This window comes from Mauremys mutica, chromosome 11 (genome assembly GCF_020497125.1).
Source record: "Mauremys mutica isolate MM-2020 ecotype Southern chromosome 11, ASM2049712v1, whole genome shotgun sequence".
Lineage (NCBI taxonomy): Eukaryota > Metazoa > Chordata > Testudines > Geoemydidae > Mauremys > Mauremys mutica.
Genome location: NC_059082.1, coordinates 78,963,815 through 78,984,771, shown reverse-complemented (window position 1 = coordinate 78,984,771; position 20,957 = coordinate 78,963,815). Strand labels below are relative to the sequence as shown.

Sequence of the window (20,957 nt, the reverse complement as noted above, 5' to 3'; positions counted from 1 at the left end):
TATGTCCAGTTCTTTCACAACCATTTTTAGTTCTCCGTTTTAAGAGGGTGACTAAAATTTGTGGGGCAAATAGTGCTCATTCTCACAGCAGCAACCCAGCCTTCTTGACCAGGCCCTGGAGATCTTCCAAAGGAAGGTGCTCGCACAGGGCTATTACTGCAGCTCCTAGGATGACCGGATATCCCATTTTTATAGGGACAGTCCCGTTTTTTGGGACTTTTTCTTATATAGGTGCCTATTACCCCCCCATTCCCTGTCACCCTAGTCAGGCCTGAAGCCAGCGTGGAAGATTCAACTAGTGCAGATTTCAGTGCCCAGTTAGCTGGTGGAGAGTCACACGCCTGGAGCATCATGTTGCAGTTCTGCTCTGGAGACTGTACAGGCTTCCAGGTGGTTTCTGAGTGTAGATCAACAGGGAGGGCCGAGCCCTTTTGAAAATCAGCTCACTGATTTCACTAGCCTAAATATGGATTTAGGAGCCTAGCTTCAGGCTTCTATTCTTGACAATCTTGGTGTTTGTCCCCTCTGTACCTGGCTGGATTCCCTTCTGCAACCAGTAGGAGAGACCTTCCTTTCCCATTATGTCTTTGTACCCCTGTTCAGGCACAAGTTTGAAAATCATTCCCACCTTTATGGGCTTTATTCTCTGCAATTTCACACCTCGTTGGTTAGTTTATTTCCAGTCCATTTGTTTTAGCCCACAAAGTTAGCGTCACGTGCAGAGCAACAGATGGATCATCTCAATGAGCTTGTCTTTCTTAAGAGAACAGGTGGGGAGAACCGGGCCTGTTACCTTGGGCTCTTAATTTAAAAACCCCCATCCATAACAACCTACAGAAACGTGTTGTGCAGTGCTATTTCTTTGTACCCTATGCAGGCTCTCCAGATGGAAGTTTTTGGAGAGAGCCTTCAGTTTTATAGACTTTAAGGTCAGAAGGGACCATCAGGACCATCTAGTCTGACCACCTGCACATTGCAGCCACAGAACCTCACCCACCCATCCTGTAATAGACCCCTAACCTCTGGCTGAGTTACTGAAGCCCTCAGTCAGGTGCTGCGATTAATCAGGCAGTTCCAGATCAGTGCAGCTGGGCCGATTAGTTGCCTAGCAGCAGAGTTAGCAGGGAAGCAGGCCAGTAGCTGGTCCTAGTTGGCCAGACCTGTGATGCAGTCCACCTCCCCTCCCCCCCGCAGCAATTCTTTGTATGGGAACATTAATATTGGGGAAGCATTTAATGTCTCAGTCTCGGTGTTTGGAAATGCAGTCCGGCAGGTGGAAACAAGAAGCAGCCTGAACCAGGAGACCTGCCAGCACTTTGCACATCCCCAGCGAGTGCATCACTGCTCCATGAACTACAGCTTGCGATCCACTGGGACGGTCCAGACACTATCTTGCATTAGGCTGCTCTGAGTGTGCTCTGATCTACAAGTAGGCTGCAGCTGACGGAGCCCAGGATGGACCTTCTTGGGGGCTGAGGCAGGGCATTCTTTTTGGAGGGCCCTTAGCTGTGTGCTACCCTTCTGCCAGAGGTCGAGTCGGCTGAGACCACCTCACTTCCAGAGTGCAGTGCAAAACTAACCCCTGTACACAGACCTTCCCTTGATAAGAGTTGCTGAAAAGTGGCCCAGGGATGCAGCTTCCTCTCCCGTGCCATTCAACAGTGCCACAGAACATGTTCTTCTGTCAAAAAGCAGTAGTGACTTCTTAATCCTTCGGATCGGTCAGGTGCTTGGATCCCACGGTGATCCGTGCTTTAGAAATGCATACCGTAGATAGGTAATTGGCTGTTAGGTCAGTGGATCTGGGCCTCCATGCATGTGCTTTGGGGTCATGCCCAAGGCCCACTTCGGTGGTGGTCCACCCTCCTTCCCTGCCCTGACTGCATGAAATAGGGGGAAGTTCTCAGGTCATGGGGTTTACAGCAAGAAGGGTCATAGGGTTCCTATTTGCAATGGATTTCAAACCTATCTGGACACCGCGTGGAGTTAATTGTCTCCTCCTCGTAACAGATGATATGGTGCTTTGGTAGGACACTGGGCTGGTACAGTAAAGATGACATGTCCAAGACAAATAGTGCAAGGAGCATTGCAGAGACATATGTTAAAAGGGTCATTTTAATGATGCATCTACTACTTTTCTTTCATCCGAATGAAGGGTGGTTGGCGTGTGCCTTACCCACACAACAAGGGTACCATACAGTGAGATAAGATTGTCTTGCAGCTGCCAACGTCATGTTATAGATGCAAAAATGATTAGAGTTGCTGAAGACTGTGTGTTGATTGTCATAGCACAAGTTAATAAATGCTTAAAAGGTTTATTTACCAATTCTGAAAAGTCCTGCGGTCATCATGTATAATGCAAATAGAGATTCTGTGTAGGAAGATATAAAACTTTACTACAGGGGAAGACAGTCCATTATCTCAGTGCAAACACGTCCCTCTTAGCTGTAAGCTAAACACCAGGGGACCAAGCAGACATGCCGATTAGAGGAACTGATGTTTGCATGAGTATCCACGCATGAAAAGAAAGGTTGAGATCATTTGGAGATAACGGTAAGAGGCAGACCCTGCCAAAACAAACCACATCACATGCTGGCTGTGGCTGGAAAGACCTGAGGTCTGATTCTCAGTTACCTCATCCTTGTGCTTTAAGCCACCTTTGTGCTCCTTGTACTCTGGGGCCATGCAGGGTCCCCAGTGTAAGTTAGAGCAGCCTTGTGGTTGCTGTAACATAAGCTTTAGGAAGCAGAGAATAGCCTTAGTGTAGTGTGCGCTAGCCATGCTGCTGCTATGCTCCCAATGCACCTTTTATGCTGGGGACTGGGAGTAAGACATGCAGAACCTTGACACTAGCTCTGCGCTGGCCAGAGAGGCCCCCTGCACCGAGAGTATCTTTCCTGCCCACTTTGATACCTCTTTGCCTGCCAGAGCACTGTAGACAGGCCCTAGCACAGCTAAGGGGCAGGCCCTTAATGCTGTGCAAAGACATTAGCGACCTAATCCGCAAACATCTGCATGACTGAAGAGTTCTGAAGCATCCCTAGAGGGTTGCTTTAATAGGCTGTATGTTACTTTGCTTAGTGATTTTATTTTGAGGCGAGCAGCATAAATGACAAGAGGTTGCTCTTTGCTATGGGCAGTGTCCCTTTCTTGCTGTCATCCTCCTTGTCTCACTCTGGGGTTTGTGCAGATCATTTAAGAAAAACTGGCCACACCCGGCCTTACTAGCCTGCTTTGAACCAGCTGCCCCTGGGGCCATGTTTACCCTGCTCAGCCATATCCTGGTGCTGTTGAAGTCAGTGGCAGTTTTTGCACTGACTTTGGTAGGAGCAGTTCTTGGATCTATGCACACAAATATTACACCAGGGTTGTAAGTGGAAAGAGGTGCTGCATATAATGTTTTCTGTCGGGCCTATTCCCTTTATCTGCCGTGGGCAAAATATTTGATCTGGCAGATGACAAACCTGGTTGAGATGTTCTGTTTGATGTAACTTGCTGACGTACTCCCGCTAATACTGCTCCTTCCACCTGGGTGTGAGTAACCAGCTTGTCAGATAATTGCAACCATTGCAGAGAGTTTTGGAGTGACCTTGAGCTGTGCGGAACAGCAGGAAGGAGATGAAAGCAGCAGAAGACGGAAGAGATGATAAGATGCAATATGTGAAGGTACAAGCGTTAGCCTGTAATGTTAGAAGACGCCCACATGACCACTTTGTGTTTTCCATCTGCAGCAGTGTACCTGATTCTTTTGCACAGGAGAGTATACCAGCAGGGCCGGCTTTAGGCCTATTCCACCAATTCCCCCGAATCGTGCCCTGCGCCTAAGTGAGCCCCGCACCCAGTGAGAATCTACCCTGGCTAGAGGCGGCTTTTTAATTTTTACTCACCTGGCGGCGCTTTGGGTCTTCAGCGGCACTTCAGCGGTGGGTCCTTCACTCTCTCCGGGTCTTCGACGGCACTTAAGCAGCGGATCCTTTGCTTACTCTGGGACTTCGGCGTGGGTCCTTCAGTGCCGCTGAAGACCTGGAGCGAGTGAAGGACCCACTGCCGAAGTGCCGCCAAAAACTCAGAGCAGCGCCGGGTGAATACAAGCCCTACGTGATTTTTTCCATGTTTTTTTTTTTTCCCCAAGTCATCCCTGCCAGGGCCCCATTGAAACTGTTTGAATTGGGCCCAGCACTTCCTAAAGCCAGCCCTGCTTAGGAACCCTAACCCTAGCTCCAAGTGCCCTACCCTTAAAAACCCTAACCCTTCGGGCGAGAAGCCCTACCCATAGGAACCCTAACCCTAGTTGCAAGTGCCCTACCCCTAGGAACCCTAACCCTAGCTCCAAGTGCCCTACCCCTAGGAACCCTAACCCTAGGGCGGGAAGCCCTACCCATAGGATCCCTAACCCTAGCTCCAAGTGCCCTACGCATAGGAACCCTAACCCTAGGGTGGGGTGCGCTACCCATAGGAATCCTAACCCTATCTCCAAGTGCCCTACCCATAGGGACTCTAACCCTAGCTCCAAGTGCCCTACTCTTAAGAATCCTAACCCTTCGGGCGAGAAGCCCTACCCCTAGGAACCCTAACCCTAGTTGCAAGTGCCCTACCCATAGGAACCCTAACCCTAGGGCGGGAAGCCCTACCCATAGGAACACTAACCCTAGCTCCAAGCGCTCAACCCTTAGGAACCTTAACCCTAGTTCCAACTGCCCTAATCGTAGGAACCCTAACCCTAGCTCCAAGTGCCCTACCCTTAGGAACCCTAACCCTAGGGCGGGAAGCCCTACCCATAGTAACCCGAACCCTAGCTCCAACTGCCCTAATCGTAGGAACCTGAACTCTAGCTCCAAGTGCCCTCCGCATAGAAACCCTAACCCTAGCTCCAAGTGTCCTACCCTATACCTGAATCCTAATTCAGGGCTGTTTAAATCACAGCATGGTAGTAACTGGGCCGCCCAGAAAGGGGGTAAGTGGGGCAATTTGCCCCAGGCCCCCATCCCCGCAGGGGCCCCCATGAGAGTTTTTCATGGCCCCTGGAGTGGGGTCCTTCACTTTCTCCAGGGGCCCCGGAAAACTCTCGCGGGACCTGGACCCGGAGCTTCTTCGTCTCTTGGTCTTTGCCGGCGGGGTTACTTCGACTCCGAGGCAGAAGGACGTCCCGCCACCGAATTACCGCCAAAGTGGGAGCCGTCGCCGAAGTGCAGCCGGGTCTTCGGTGGTAATTCGGCGGCGGGGGGTCCTTCCGTTCCGGGACCCGCTGCCGAAGTGCCCCGAAGACCCGGCTGCGCTTCGGCGGCGGGTTTTGCTTCGGCGGTAATTCGCCGGCGGAGGGCCTCCGGGGCAGGTCTTCGGGGCACTTGACGGCGGGTCCCATAGCAGAAGGACCCCCTACTGCCGAAGCAGGGGCCCTCGCCGCCGAAGACCCCAGGCCCGCAGAATCCTCTGGGCGGCCCTGGGTAGTAAGTGGCCACCTTGCCTCCCTCCTTCCCCCAACACACATGTACAGTTAGGGGGGCACATACTGCTCTGTGGGGAGTCTGAGTTGGGTCTGAGCTCAGTTCCTCACTTCTGAACCAGCCACTTCCCAGCAGGGCTGGGAACTCAGTGTGATTGGTCCCTGTAGGAAGAGCGCCTCCATCTGACTGGCACAAGGAGCCCCATTAGCAGGAGCCTGACGGAGCCCTGTCTAGTCGCCTGTCTAGATGAGGAAGTTGCACTGGATTAACTTCAGGTGTGGTGTTGAACTGATGCAAAAAGCTGTGTGGCTACTATTGTTTCAGTTTAAGCCAGTCTTTTTTTTCAGCATAGTTTAAACTAGCAATTACGAATCAATTTAAACTAAACCAAAACAAGCCTGGCTTAAGCCGAAATGACAGTGTCCACACAGCCTTTTGCACAGGCTAATTTTAAATCGGTTTAAAAAACTATTGGTGTAACATCTGTGTGTAGACATGGCCCTGTGCTTCTTTACCAAATGGGGGAAAGAGGGACAAAAATAGCTTGGAGAGGGAATCAGAGGGTCAGGACACACACTCTGAGGCTGGCCTGCTTACCTTTCATGCACATTTGCAATTTAAGAGAAACCGTGTGTTGTGCAGGCTAGTTCATGGCATGTACAGCCCCAGGTGCTTTTGGGGCAGCACATGGGCTGAACAGAATCACCATGGATATTCTGTCTGTAGACAGCTGAAGTGGGCTGAATGCATCTGTGCACACCCAAGAGTGGTAACTATTGACCTTTCAAAATGATGTGTTTTAATGCTTCACCTCCTAGTTGTGGGATTGCTCTCATGACCCTTGTGCAGGCTGGTTTATTTGTGTCAAGAAAGGGGTATGTTTAGGATGGTTAAGAGAGTGGGGAATGTATGTAGGTATGTAACTGATAGGAGATGTCATTCCGTGCCTTTGACACAGAGAATCCCCCCCAGGCCTGCTGTAGTGTCAACCACCAGTTTGAATAGCAGAATGTTATAATTAGATACTGTGCACTTGCTGTCGCATGAAGACTTTACCTTTGTTCTTTCATTGTTCGTTGTTTTCCTTCGTCTGAAATAAAAAATAAATATATAAAGACAGAAGAATGTACAGTTTGCTCTTTGTTCAAAGGAAAACAACAGCCATAGTTAATTTAAATGGTACTGGCAAACTCAAGAGTTCAAAAACCATAATTTCTGTCCCCAAAAGTCATATGATCAGTTTAAAAATCATGAGATTTAAAAAATTCCCAATAAATGTTGGGTTCTTTTTATTTGCCTTCTGGTTTTTTCAAGTATTCACATTTTCAAGTATGACGACTAGAACCTTTCAGCTTTCATTTTAATAAAAAAAAGGAGTCTCGTGTACTCACATGACTCCAGGAGCTGAGGCTTTAAGAAACACACCACTGTCACAAGAGTCACAATAAAAGCGTGGGAGTTGGCAGCACTGTTTAAGAGCCGCATCAGAGTGAATGGGAAGAATAAAGTTGTTCTCAGTCCGCTCACAGAAATTGGGGCCATTAGGAAATGTAGCTAAGATATGTTAGTGAAGGGAGTTATGCAGAATAGGTACAGTGTCACATGCACAGCTCATAGGGACCACTTTGTAAAAATAATTACTTGGGACTCTACAGCAGCCAGGGTGACCTCACATGGCAACAATTTTCATAGAAATAATGTGCATAAACTTGCAGGTTCTCTTTCCTTTTCTCCATTTCTTAATAATAGCACTATCTCACATTGCAATGTAAATGTGTTCCATCAGTACTACCTGGGAGACTGATCCTGCCAACCTAGGGTGACCCGACAGCAAACGTGAAAAATCCCGACGGGGTGGGGGGGTGATAGGACCCTATATAAGAAAAAGACCCAAAACTCGGGACTGTCCCTATAAAATCGGGACATCTGGTCACCCTATGCCAACCCCCACTCCTGGGCATAGTTTTTAAGTCAGTAGGGCCATAAGTATTACACTCAGTAATAAATCAATAGAAGATTGGACCCTAAATGTCAAAGTCAACATGTAATTGTAAACCTGTGCTTGCTTGAAGTTATTGTAGGCTATGTGTATCACGTATATTCTGGGAAGAATTTCCTCACTGTCTTTTCACCAGTCCAGATCCACCCTCCCTCTTGAATTTCTAATCTCACGTTCCAGCTGTGAACCATTCCTGAGCCTGTGTCTAACTCTGCAAAATGTTTTGTTGAGGGCATACAGGGGAGGATGGACAGGATGACCCTGCAGGTCTTTCACAGCTCTTAATTCTTGTAAAAGTCCTGCCTTCCCGTCAGGCTTTACAACCCGAAGCAATAAATGTGACAAGGCAGGTGACTTTTTTTTCCCCAGAACCTCAAGTGCGTGGGACAAAATGCATTTAAACATGCTAGTATTTTTAGCCCTGTGTTGGGTTCCAAGTAAAAATGACTGTGTCAGCCACTGCTCTCATTGCTCATACAACTCTGGCATTTGGCCTTTCTCGGGAAGTAATCAGCACGTACGACGAGCTGTATTCTGAGCTTAACTCCAGATGGGGGGAAAAAAGAGTCTTTCTACCAATTTCTTTTCCGTGTTCTATTCCCTACCGATGCCAGGAAAGCTGCTAAAGAGATGCTGCAACTAAAAGTCTCCCTTTTATTCTTCCCTCCTACAGTTTCACGGAAGCCATGAGGAGCCAGCCGAAGCTGGAAGGTCTAGATTGCCTCTCTGTCTACTATGCAGGCTTGGCTGTTCTGGGAATAGGGTTCTTGTTCGTCATCTCCAGTTTTTTAGCACTGGGATTCATCGGGACATTTTTGGGTAAGGCTGCCATTGGGCACGCATGATGCAGTTTTCACAAACCATGTCTACCCTATGAACTAGGGGTGGTGTTCCCAGCAGGCCGACTACCAACCATCCGGAACCCTGTAGGTAGGCAGTTGGCACGGCTAAGCCGGGCTCCTGCTACCTGTGCGACTGAATCTCCACTGCTGTTTATACTCACGCTAGCTCTCCTTGAGCTACTGCAGGTCTGGGAGTTAGATGTAGCCACAGAAAGTGGTCCTGGGGGCATCTAGCCTGTATTCTTCAAAGGTGATTGGATACTTTGGATGGCTCGGTGGTGGTTGTTGGTTTTTGGCGGTCCAGCTCGAGACGCCGTGAAGGAACAGGTGCTCAGCCAATTCTGAAATTCAGGTTCCTTTCAGGTGCCTCAACTGAGAAACAAGCCCCCCAAAACTACTAGCTACCTTGGCTATCTGACCCAGGAAGAGCAGACAGGAGCCGGGGCACAGAGAGATGTAGTGACTCGCCCGAGGTCTTGCAAGTAGGAATAGAACCCAGGGCTCCATAATGCACAGTCTGGCCACTAGTCGGTGCTTCCTCATTCCTTAATAGATTGTCCTCCATGTTTGTTGGTCACCCAGCACGCACTGGCTTCCCACCAGCCTTTGTCTGACAGCCACCTTGTGAATAGCTCCTCCTTCACAATTTCCTCTTCCAGTAGACTCCTGATATCTAGAGCCTTGAAACCAGAGAGCCAGAGTCCTGGGGGCCTTATTTCCCCTCCTCCCTGTGTCCAGGCGCTATGTAACTATGGTTATTTGGTCAGGAAATATGAGCCCATTAATAGTTTGCAGTGCTGTTGTAGCCGTATCGGTTCCAGGATACTAGAGAGACACGGTGGGTGAGGTAATATCTTTTATTGGACCAACTTCTATTGGTGATAGAGCCAAGCTTTTGAGCTTACAAGGAGCTCTGCTTCGGGTCCCTAGATTAACAGGACTCTGAAGAAGAGATATTATTACCTCACCTATCTTGTCTCTCTAAATCCCCTATTACTCAGCCAGCAGGTGTCACTCTAGAATGAAAATGGGAAGAATTGACAATTGTCCAAGGGGAGAATAGGGAAGGGATGAGCAGTGCCATTGAAACAGAGCATCCCAGAAGGGAAATTGACTTGTCTGGTTTCTACAGGACCCTGAACTCACCTCTGCAGTAGAATTACTGGTATGTGCCACCAACTTGAACTATAACAAGTGCAGTGCTGGAGCCCTGCTATTCTCTTTTGAGACTCATAGACTTTAAGGACCATCATGATCATCTAGTCTGACCGCCTGCATGTTACAGACCACAGAACCTCACCCACCCACTCCTGTAATAGACCCCTAACCTCTGCCTGAGTTACTGAAGTCCTCAAATCATAATTTAAGGACTTCACATTACAGAGAAACCATTTACACTTGTTTAAACCCGCAAGTGACCTTTGCCCCCATACTGCAGAGGAAGGTGAAACCCCCCCAGAGTCTCTGCCAATCTGACCCAAGGGGAAAATTCCTTCCCGACCCCAAATATGGCACTCCAGGATGGCAAGGAAATGTTTTTCCTCTCAGTTAGGGAGCTGTCTTTTGAGTGTGCATTTCTGCTCGTTCCTTGAAACTATGGGCACCTTTATCTATGAGAAAGAAGCGGGGTGAGTTCTCTAGCGCTGGTGGGATCTACATTTTGCTTTGGGTAAGGAAGGCTGTGTTTGATCCCTAAGAATGAGGTCATTGCGTTACATCCAAGGGAGAGGAAAGCTTTGGTATAACCTGAAACACCCAACGGCCTCGAAAACGTATGGGAGTAGGATTCAACCCTTCAGCAAAATCAAGTTCCCTTTTGTCTTCTGCTACAACGATGGGGACCAGATAAGCATCTGGCTAGGCAGATAGCTTCTGGACTGGCCTCTTCAAATAATACATTTAAATTGCTTAGAAATGGCGAAGCATTTTGCCTTTTCAATGTAGGTTAAACTGCTGGAGCCTATGGACGACAATGAGTCACTCTTCCTAAACGAGTTTTTCTGTGCCACCCAATTTTCCACCCAGCAGTGTTGGTTCCAGGCTCCATTTTGCGGCTGTTGAGCTTGTTCATTTCAGTTCATGCAGCTTCATTTTCTTTCCTGCTCACAAAATAATTCTTCTCAGCGGTCACTGGGGCTGGCTCGCCAGCGTTTCCTTTCCTCATTGTGCCTTCACAATGGGAGCAATTTGCAGAGCTATAAACACTTGCTGGAATTCTAGTTTAATGTTTGCTTCCAGTGCGGTTTGCCCTATTTTCTGACATGCATAGTGGTGGATAGTTGCCTTAAATGAGGTAATGGGGTTTTTTGCATGAGGGACGGAGTGTAGTTTTCAGTCCATCTCTCTCCCATCTGTGCATTATTCCTTCCAGCAAGGAAAGCATTGACCATGGTTTCAAGTAAACCCAACTTGACCAAACGCTGTCAGGTGGGTTACATTGAAACTTATTAGTCTCTACAGAGAAGCAGTAGTAGTGAGGCTTTATAGCCAGCTAAAGCAGAGGTGGTTTCCAGAGGAGGCTGTAGAAAGCCTGACATATACTAAACTGCTCTTGAACCACAGAGATCCAAAATAACCCCTATGGGTGGACGGGCACCTTTAATTCTTTCCTACGAACATAGGAAGTCCCAACCAAGACTGCAGATCCCAACCTCCCACTTTCTGAGAAAGGATGGTTCCCTATTTTGGGGGCTTCCTCAAGACTCAAGTGGTGCCCAGGGCTTGTGCGGACACTCAGCACAGGGGTAAATTTCACCTTCAGAGAAAGAGACGCTCCAGTGGACAGTCCACCAGAAGTTTCAGGGCTTGGAGACAGGCAGTATTGCCGAGTGGTTAGAGAACTGGACAGGGACTCAGGAGACTGACCCGGATTCTAGTCCCAGTTTGGCCACTGGCCTGCTGGATGACCTTGAACAAGTCATTTCTCCCTGCATCTTTGTTTCCCCGCATGTAACATGTGCCTACCTCCTTTATAATGCACTTTGATCTCTACTGAAGAAAAGTGCTTTATAAGAGCTGGGGTTATTTATTGTTATGTAAAGCTTCTCCGCTCCCCTTTGGCTGGAAATCTTACCAGACGTGTCCCTGAGATGAGCAGGTGATATCGGCATTGCTCCACCTGGAAATGCTGCAAAAACTGCCCCCATTTTGGGATTTTTGCTTCCACTTTTGGCTTAAACCAGGAACTGCAGAAGCACCAAATATATATAAAAATCACAGCTATGAAAACAGCAAACCAAACTTATTTCAAATCTCAAAACAGTCCCAAGAAGTTTAGTCTGAGATTGGGAAAAGGTTCAGTCAAGTTCTTCATCCATCCAGATCGATGCCCCCAAGCCTCATAATCTCTACCATCCTATTATTGTTCATTAAAGGGAGAAACCTGGAGTGAAACCTGAGATCTGAGCCCCATTGAACATTGGCACAGCCCTAGCAGAAGGCTTCCTATGGACTTGGAGGCAATGCTACTGATTTCCAATGCGGGGAGATATTATTTTATTAGAGATTTTAGAAATGACATTTACCCAGAACCTGGAAAGTATCTGAGCCAGAGATCAGTCAAGCTCCCAAACACCCCACAGTTTGAGTCTAAATTTCTGGGGTTTAGATATAGCCCATTAGCAAGACCCAGGGCCATTTACAAAATTGAGATACATAAGAACGACCATACTGAGTCAAACCAAAGGTCCATCTAGCCCAGTATCCTGTCTTCTGACAGTGGCCAGTGCCAGGTCCCCCAGAGGGAATGAACAGAGCAGGTAATCATCAAATGATCCATCCCCTGTCGCACATTCCCAGCTTCTGACAAACAGAGGTTAGGCGACACCATCCCTGCCCTTCCTGGCCAATAGTCATTAATGGACCTATTCTCCATGAATTTATCTAGTTCTTTTTTGAACCCTGTTATAGTCTTGACCTTCAAAACATCCTCTGGCAAGGAGTTCCACAAGTTGACTATGTGGTGTGTGAAAAAATATTTCCTTTTGTTTGTTTTAAACCTGCTGCCTATTAATGTCATTTGGTTCATGAATTTCATTTGCCATCCAGGTTCATCTTTCCCATATTTTTTTTTGGGGGGGGGGAGGATGTTTGGATCTAAGATTTTAGCCCATGAGCCCTCTTTTGTAAAGTGTAGCCTGGCTGAGGGAGGACAGTATTGTGTCGGGAAAGGCTATCTTGGACTGCAGAGATTGCTACATCGCTGATATTGACTAAAAGCTTCTTAGTTGAAATGGTCCGTTCAGTGTTCTTAGATTTGTTTTTCCTTTCTGCACTGTGCACATTCTGATCTTTGATTTGTTACTTGTTTCAAGGGTCGGCAGATGCTCTCTCTCTTCCCATTATCAGCGCTGCCATTGATTTAGCCTCCATACTCAGACTTCATCTCCATTGTGATTTGTCCCTGCCAAAGATAAAACATACCCGTGCAGCAAAAGCATTTACCTTCTCCAGAAGCTCCCAGTACAAGCAGCATGGCATTGCCGGAAGCTTTCTTTGCCTTTGCCTTCCTCTGTGTGAAGTATTCAGCTGCAGACCAGAGGCTTTTCTCCACAAAGCTTCAAGCCTCTTAGTGCAGGAAGAATTAGTTTGAAAGCAGGGCAAGGGAATTGATTTGCTGTGGCCCTGTGACAAAGAACATGTTTTGCTTAGCAGAGTTGTGCAGGGAGTGGGCATATGTTGTTGCCTCCATTAATAGAAGCCCAAATGTACTTTAATAGTCAACAATAAATAAATGTATTGCGAGAGCAAATAGATGCGAGTGCCAATGTAGATTTAGAGAGATGCCCCTGATTCAAGGCATGTTCACATAGCTAGGATGTCTAGTTCTCCTTATGCGTGGGTATTTGCAGGCACATTATTATTTATCTGTACTATGATAGTGCCTAGAGGTCCCATCTGCGATCACGGCCCCATTATGCAAGGTGCTGTACATACGCATAGTAAGACAGCCCTTGCTGTCAGACCCGACAAAAGGCGGATATAATTTTGCAGGCCTTAAAAGGAGGCAGGTTTAGAAAAGAGATGACTAAGGGAGGAACGTGATAGAGGTCTAGACAAGCGTGAATGGTGCGGAGAAAGTGAACAGGGAAGCATTATTTACCCCTTCACATAACACAAGAACCAGGGGTCACCTGATGAAATTAATAGGCAGCAGGTTTAAAACAAACAAAAGGAAGTACTTTTCACTGTGGAACTCCTTGTCAGGGGATGTTGTGAAGGCCAAAAGTATAACCGGGTTCAAAAAAGAATTAGGTAAGTTCCTGGAGAATAGGTCCATCAATGGCTATTAGCAAACATAGTCAGAGACACAAACACAACCCCATGTTCTGGGTGTCCCTAAATCTCTAATGTCCAGATGCTGGGACTTAGATGATAGGGGAAGGATCACTTGATAATTGCCCTGTTCTGTTCATTCCCTCTGAAGTCTCTAGCACTAGCTGCTGTGAGAGACAGGATACTGGGCTAGATGGACCATCGGTCTGATCCAGTATGGCCGTTCTTATGTTCTTATATTTTAAAAGCCACGCCTGTGTTGTTTTTTGCTGCAGGATGTCAGCATTCAGGCTGGCCAAAATGAATGCCGGTATGTTTTTCCTAGGACTTGGCTTGCTTTTGAAGAAAGGTATTCAAGGTATTGCTCCTTTTGTTTTTTAACTGTAATGGTTTAGGTTAGAGCTCCCGCTGAGCAGCGATTCAGGCCTGAGGAATGTTAATAACAGGCCCCGCAAACACATGGGGCTGCGTGTGTGTTTATTTGTTTGGAACAGGGATTCGCAAATTATGCAGCATTTGCCTCCCTGGAGATCTATGCACTACAGCCCGCACAAGGCATAAATCTACCGATAAGCCAGAGCCAGCAAGATAGGTGCATTTTTTTGCCATTGACCTTTGGAGGAGCTAGCATTGTGCAATGAATGGAGACATTGACAGCCAAGTTCAAAGACAGGAGGGTAAGAAAAAGTATTTGGCACCTGGATACACCCAAAGAAGGTGCAGGAATTGAGTCCATGGCACATAAGTATCAGTGGTATTTTTGGTGAAGCCCGGAGCATTTCAACGCAGCCTATAGAAGTGACTCAGAAGATGATTGCTGAGCAACCAAGAGAACAGCTCAAATGTATAACATTTGTACCAAGCAATTATTACACTTAGTCGCATATAGGCAAAGCCATCAAGCCTGGTCTAATTGGCCAGGAGCTGTTTAATCTTGGAAGCAAGTGTTTTGCACTGTGTGAGGCCAAGGAAAGTGCAGCATGATCCAGGTAATAACAATAATAATAATGATAATGGCTTGCCCTCCTATAGTGCTTTTTATCGGAGGATCTCCAAGCACTTTACAAATGTACATTAAGCCCACTACACTCTTGGGAGCTATGGAAGTATTATGACGATGACGATGATGATGATGATTCTACTAAAGCACAGAGATTAAGTGGCTCGCCAAAGGTCTCAGAGCGAGTCAGTGACAAGCGCTGGGAATAGGACACAGGAGTCCTGCCTCCCAGGTCTAATCATGCTCCGGCCTGTTTTATTCTGATTAACGATATTGCTCCTCTGCCCTGATGGCCAGCAACAGAAGCTTAATTGTGCCTTAATATGCTTATTTGTTTTGCAAATTAAGCCATGGAGGAGTGAAATTTCCTCCTATATCAGGGCCCTGAATGAGGAGAGATGTGTTGGAGGTGGAACCAAGAAAGCATTTCAGATACCGGTTCCGTAATCTGACCGATTCTTACCTTAAAGCTTCCGGGATGTGCTTGAGGTCAATGTGTGATCAGACAGGCTGCCATGTACTGTCCAGCCCTCTTAGGCTTTGTCTACATGGAGAAATTGACCAGAACAGCTGTAGTGGAATAGCTTCCCACCTTGAGTCTTGGCAGTGTGCTAATTATTCTGGAGGAATAGAGCAGTTTTTATTCTGGAATACGGTCCACATGGGAAGGTATTCTGCAAGAACTATTCCAGTCAATTTCCCTGAGGAAGACAAGCCCAATACCCTGAAATCATTTTTTCATTTAGTCCTTCATTCACTCCAAGCGGAGATCTTGCTTTAATCCATATTACAGTCTGCACTTGATGCAAGTTGAGACTTTTTTGATTCTACTTCACTCTTGGTGGAGTGTCGCTCTGTCCCGCTTCTCTGGAGGCAAGTAACACTGGATTTCTTTCTAGGAGATTATGTTCTTCAGAGCTTCCATATATACAGCAAACATTCTCCTCCCCCCCTCCCCCAAACACAAACATTTTAAGGTCCCACATGAGCAATAACCCTGCATTCCCTTCTGTATCCCAAAATAAAACTTAGAAGCAATTCAAGCTTTGCTTTGCATGCCATTTTCTTTCCAGTCCGTTTTCAAAGCGATATGGAGGAGTCACCATAAGATAGCGGTGTAAGATAGCTGTGTCAGTGCTCACCTGCTGCTAATTGGATCTGACAGCTCTGAAAGCTTTTCATCATCGTCACACACAACCATAATGTCCCTAACCAAGTTAGTTCTAGTTGAAATCGTGAGGCATTATCCGAGCTAAGAGCTCAGTGTGACGCGGTGTGATGACATTGGGTGGTGATTATTCTGATCGTTGTAGCACCTTCAGATACACATTCACCATTCTCCCCCAGGAATGTTTTTTTCCAGTTAAGGATTTCTGCTTTCGTGTGTTTCCTTTCCCAGTCAGCTGCTTCTAAACATGCAGCTTTAAAATCAGTGGGTGAGGGTGCTGGAGCAATGTGTATAGTGGGGGCGCTGAGAGCCATTGAACCAAACCAGTCGGAGAACACTTCAACCTCCCTGGTCACTCAAATACAGACCTAAAAGTGTCAATTCTCCAACAAAAAAACTTCAAAACCAGACTCCAACGAGCAACTGCAGAATTGGAATTAATTTGCAAACTGGACCCCATTAAATTAGGCTTGAATAAAGACTGGGAGTGGATGGGTCATTACACAAAGTAAAACTATTTCCCCACGCTAATTTCTCCCCTACTGTTACTCACACCTTCTTGTCAACTGTTGGAAATGGGCCATCCTGATTATCACTACAGAAGTTTTTTTCTCCTGCTGATAATAGCCCATCTTAATTGATTAGTCTTGTTAAAGTTGGTATGGCAACACCCATTGTTTCATGTTCTCTGTATATATATCTTCCTACTGTATTTTCCACTGCATGTATCTGAAGAAGTGGGTTTTAGCCCATGAAAGCTTATGCCCAAATAAATGTGCTAGTCTCTAAGGTGCCACAAGTACTCCTGTTCTTTAAACTGTATATGATGAAAAGCACTTCAAGCCAAGAGGTGCAGCAGCACCCCTAGTTCCAGCATCTATCTCAGTGGGCCAGAATCATCCCTGATCTCACTGTGGGCTTCAGGAGCTGGGTCAGACTTGCATTGGGAGGTGCTGCAGTTCGGGCTTGAGGCGCTTTCGTGAAGTTACATCCAGCATGATTTTGACCCAATGTATCCGTTGTGCCATGGCATTGAAAAGCGTATGGTAGATGCTTGAAAGGAAAGCCCTAAGAATGCTGTATTACAGCTCTCATCAAGGACAAAATGGAACTTAGAGTGTTGGGTTTTCTTTGTGAACTTCATGAATAGTAGTGGCTTATGCCTGCGAAGCCCCCACTAGACACAGGTACAGTGTAGGCTTCCCTGCACTCACGCATAGTCAATACACATCAGGTATTCCGGTGATAGGTGACAATATGAAACCCTAAAATGGAGCCTGAGCTGCAGAATTCTCTTGTCCTGCCCCACACTGTGGTCCTCACCAATGTACCTAAAAACTGACCTGCAGCTCCAGTACTGTCCCAGTTCAGGTGACCCTCATGAGCAAATGTAGTCAGCAATGTCCCATTGTGAGATGACACTGCGAGGTGGCTAAATATCCTGACAGGACTCATCTGAGCCCATTTGTAACCAAGTCTTCAGAGGAGAAAAGTTAGTCTGTTAATTTTCTGGCATATAAACTGCAGGAAATAAAATACATCGCTGAGGGTTGTTAATGCACTTTAATTATTAATTTCCAGATGTTCTGAAGATGTGAAGTTTAGTGATATTAAAAACCACAGAAATTGCCATATCAGAACAGTTCAATGGTCCATCTGGACTTGTTCTCTCTGTCTATCTATCCATCACATTTCTAAGGTATTTTACCATCATGGTGTCTAAGCACTGACCATGTCTCTGGCAGTGACTAATAGCACATCCTTCCTAGGAACTGACAATTCTCATAAAACATGCAGTTCTGCACTATTGTGTCAACGGGGTCAAGTTCATCCTGACCTGCAGCTGATGATTCCCCTGAAGCCTAAACATTCATTGCTCTTGTGTTTTTCATCCCATGTAGTGTCACTGCAGATGCTATTCTTAATCCTATAAATGTCGGGTATTATAAAATCAACCTAGAGGACTTGAACATAAGAACGGCTATACTGAGTCAGACCAAAGGTCCATTTAGCCCAGTATCCTATCTTCCGACAGTGGCCAGTGCCAGGTGCCCCAGAGGGAATGAACAGAACAGGGAATCATCAAGTGATCCATCCCCTGTCGCACATTCCCAGCTACTGGCAAACAGAGGCCAGGGACACCATCCCTGCCCATCCTGGCTAATAGCCATTGATGGACCTATCCTGCAGGAGCTTCTAGTTCTTTTTTGAACCCTGTTATAGTCTTGGCCTTCACAATGTTCTCTGGCAAGGAGTTCCACAGACTGACTGACTATGCTGTGTGAAAAAATACTTCCTTTTGTTTGTTTTAAACCTGCTGCCTACTAATTTCATTTGCTGACCCCTAGTTCTTGTGTTATGAGAACTAGTAAACAACACTTCCTTATTTACTTTCTCCACATCAGCCATGATTTTATAGACCTCAGTCATATTCCCACTTAGTCATCTTTTCCAAGCTGAAAAGTCCCAGTCTTATTAATCTCTCCTCATACGGAAACCGTTCCGTACCCCTAATAATTTTGTTGCCCTTTTCTGACCCTTTTCCAATTCCACCCCTCCTTGGCCTGACAAAAGGGTGGAAAAGGGATTGCAGAGGAAACCCCAGAGCCTCCTTCCCCTACCAAAAAAATACCAGCTCAGTACATTGTGATGAAGTTGGTTCTGTTAGAGTGGAAATGAAAAACTGGGCAGCGAGTGTGCTGGGTAAGGGCTGTACAAACTGCAGAGAAGGCAGCAGAGTGGAGAGGAGAGATCCCAGGTAGCTTAGCCCAGTGATGTATGTAATGACCCAGCTCCCCTTGAGACCCTGCTGCCTCCCAGTGACCCTCCGGGGTGCCTGATCAATATTTAACAAGAAACTCTTTTTCTTGTTCACAGGCGATTACTTTGGCATCCTGAAGGAGGAGAAAGTGACAAGCTTCCCGTTTAATGTAATGGACAATCCCATGTACTGGGGCAGCACTGCCTGCTACCTCGGCTGGTCCATCATGTGAGTACAGCTCCCGGCAGTCATGGGCCACAGCGTCTTCACCCTGTTATTTCATCATTCTCTAGGGTCAGTGGCAGTGTTCACTGGGGCTGATCTCGTGACATGCTGGCCAAGTTAGCTGGGGAGGGCAATTGCCGCTTTGCAGGAACTGGCCCATAAGTGCCACTTGGTTATTACACGCTCCTTGGTGTGTAGGTGAAATCCTGCCTTGTCCTGTTACTGATACTCAGGGAGGAGTAGGGAAGGATGTGAGGAGTCTCTTTCACCCATAAAAAGAACAGGAGTATTTGTGGCACCTTAGAGACTAACAAATTTATTCGAGCATAAGCTTTCGTGGGCTACAGCCCACTTCATCGGATGCATAGAATGGAACATAGAAGAAGAGTATATATAGACATACAGAGAAGATGCCATACCAGCTCTAAGAGGCTAATTAATTAAGATGGCCTGTTATCAGCAGGAAAAAAAAACTTTTGTAGTGATAATCAAGATGGTCAATTACAGACAGCTGACTAGAGGTATAAGGACAGTTATCGTAAGGAAATAGATTCAAGTAGTGTAATGACTCAGCCAGTCCCAGTCTCTATTCAAGCCAGAGTTAATGGTATCTAATTTGCAAATCAATTCACTCATGTAAGAAGCAGGGAGGGATCTTTCCAGAGAGGGCTAGGAGGTCCACTAAGGCAGTGCCCCACACACCACGTTCTTGGAGTTCCCAGCTGTTGAGCATGTATGATGCAGGAGGCAGCCAGCATTAGCTAGGCCTGCACTGCACTCCTCAGAAAAACCATGAGAAGTGTGAGGAGGCCCGCCTGGAGCCATCCTGCCTTGCGGTGCTGGACGGCTCTTGTGCCAGCTGCAGCCTTGGGAGGCTGGAACTGACAGCAGTATTCCTACCAGGAGCACAATGGCAGACTATCTCTGGAGACAGAGGAAAACTCCTTCAGGGTGGGATTGTCCCAGAACATCCACCCGGCATGGCTGCTCATGTCTCCCCCTAGTGGCTGGCCACAATGCCTAGAGCCAGCCACTAGGGGGATACATGAGCGGCCATGCAGGGCGAATGTGTTACACATGAAAGTGGTGGAACTATTTACCAAGTCGTTTCTGCGGAGAGACGATGTGGAGGTGGCTCATTAAAGGTACTCCCAACATCCTGGAGAGGTGGCATAGGTAAAAGCTCACGATGGGAAATTATCTAAATGTTCTAAACTGTGGGGACGATCTGGCAGTGACGGGAAAGTGCCATGCATTCTGGCTTTTAATTTGCCGAGTATTATCCCACAATCACAAAAATCACTCGTAAGCCACGGCTATATTTAGCACTAATTTGAGCAAAGTAAATAATCTCCACATTCTAGAGAGACGAGACCTTGGCATCTGCTCTTCTGCAGCGTGGAGTCCTTGGCAGACTCTGCCGAATGGAAAAAAATCAACATCCAGGGCCAAATGTATTCCTGTCATAACTCTACAGAAGCCAAGCAATTGACACTGAGAATCAGTATGGTCCAATAATTACCTTTAAAAAAAAAAAAAAAAAAAGACTGGAGGACTATGGGAACCTTGCAAGAACACTCCTTGGGTAGCATAACAAAGTTTAATAGACTCATCATGGGGGAAATGAATAGTATGTATTCTGGTAACTAATGAACAATATGTTCTGTGCTGTATTCTAAGTTTGAAGTGGTTTTCGTGTAATATTGTGTTTAATTTTAGTTGCCCAGTAGCAAACGACAACCACCACAACTTTACATCGGGAACTCAGATCCATACAACATCACAAGCTATTTAGTATTTGTTACTGTACCTGCCACACAGGAGTATGACAAAACAGAAACTAATTTTGTGATTTTATGACTATATAAAGCCCTGTTTCTTCATTTTCTGCCTTTAATGTATATTGTACTGGTGTAACTGAGGCCTGGGCTACACTAGCAGAGGGAGCAAAGAATCCTGTGGCACCTTATAGACTAACAGACGTTTTGCAGCATCCGAAGAAGTGGGTATTCACCCACGAAAGCTGATGCTGCAAAACGTCTGTTAGTCTATAAGGTGCCACAGGATTCTTTGCTGCTTTTACAGATCCAGACTAACACAGCTACCCCTCTGATACTAGCGGAGGGGTTCGAACTAAGATACGCAACTTCAGTTATGCTATTTGTGTAGCTGAAGTCGAAGTATCTTAGTTCGACTTACCTGGCCGTCCTCATGGTGACAAGTCGACTGCCACGGCTCCCCCAT

General features: G+C 46.6%; 1 protein-coding gene across 8 annotated transcripts in view; it reads left to right on the top strand.

Moving 5' to 3' along the window:
* Positions 1 to 20,957, top strand: part of PEMT (phosphatidylethanolamine N-methyltransferase) — a 119,805-nt gene that overhangs the window by 82,418 nt on the left and 16,430 nt on the right. For 7 of the 8 annotated variants that reach the window (XM_044980076.1, XM_044980075.1, XM_044980072.1 and 4 more), the window contains 2 exons: positions 8,117 to 8,262; positions 18,605 to 18,716. In XM_044980076.1, coding sequence (XP_044836011.1) covers positions 8,117 to 8,262; positions 18,605 to 18,716 — 258 coding nt within the window. Of the gene's footprint in view, positions 1 to 8,116; positions 8,263 to 18,604; positions 18,721 to 20,957 lie in introns of those variants that run through there. The other variant, XM_044980077.1, reaches the window with a different exon arrangement.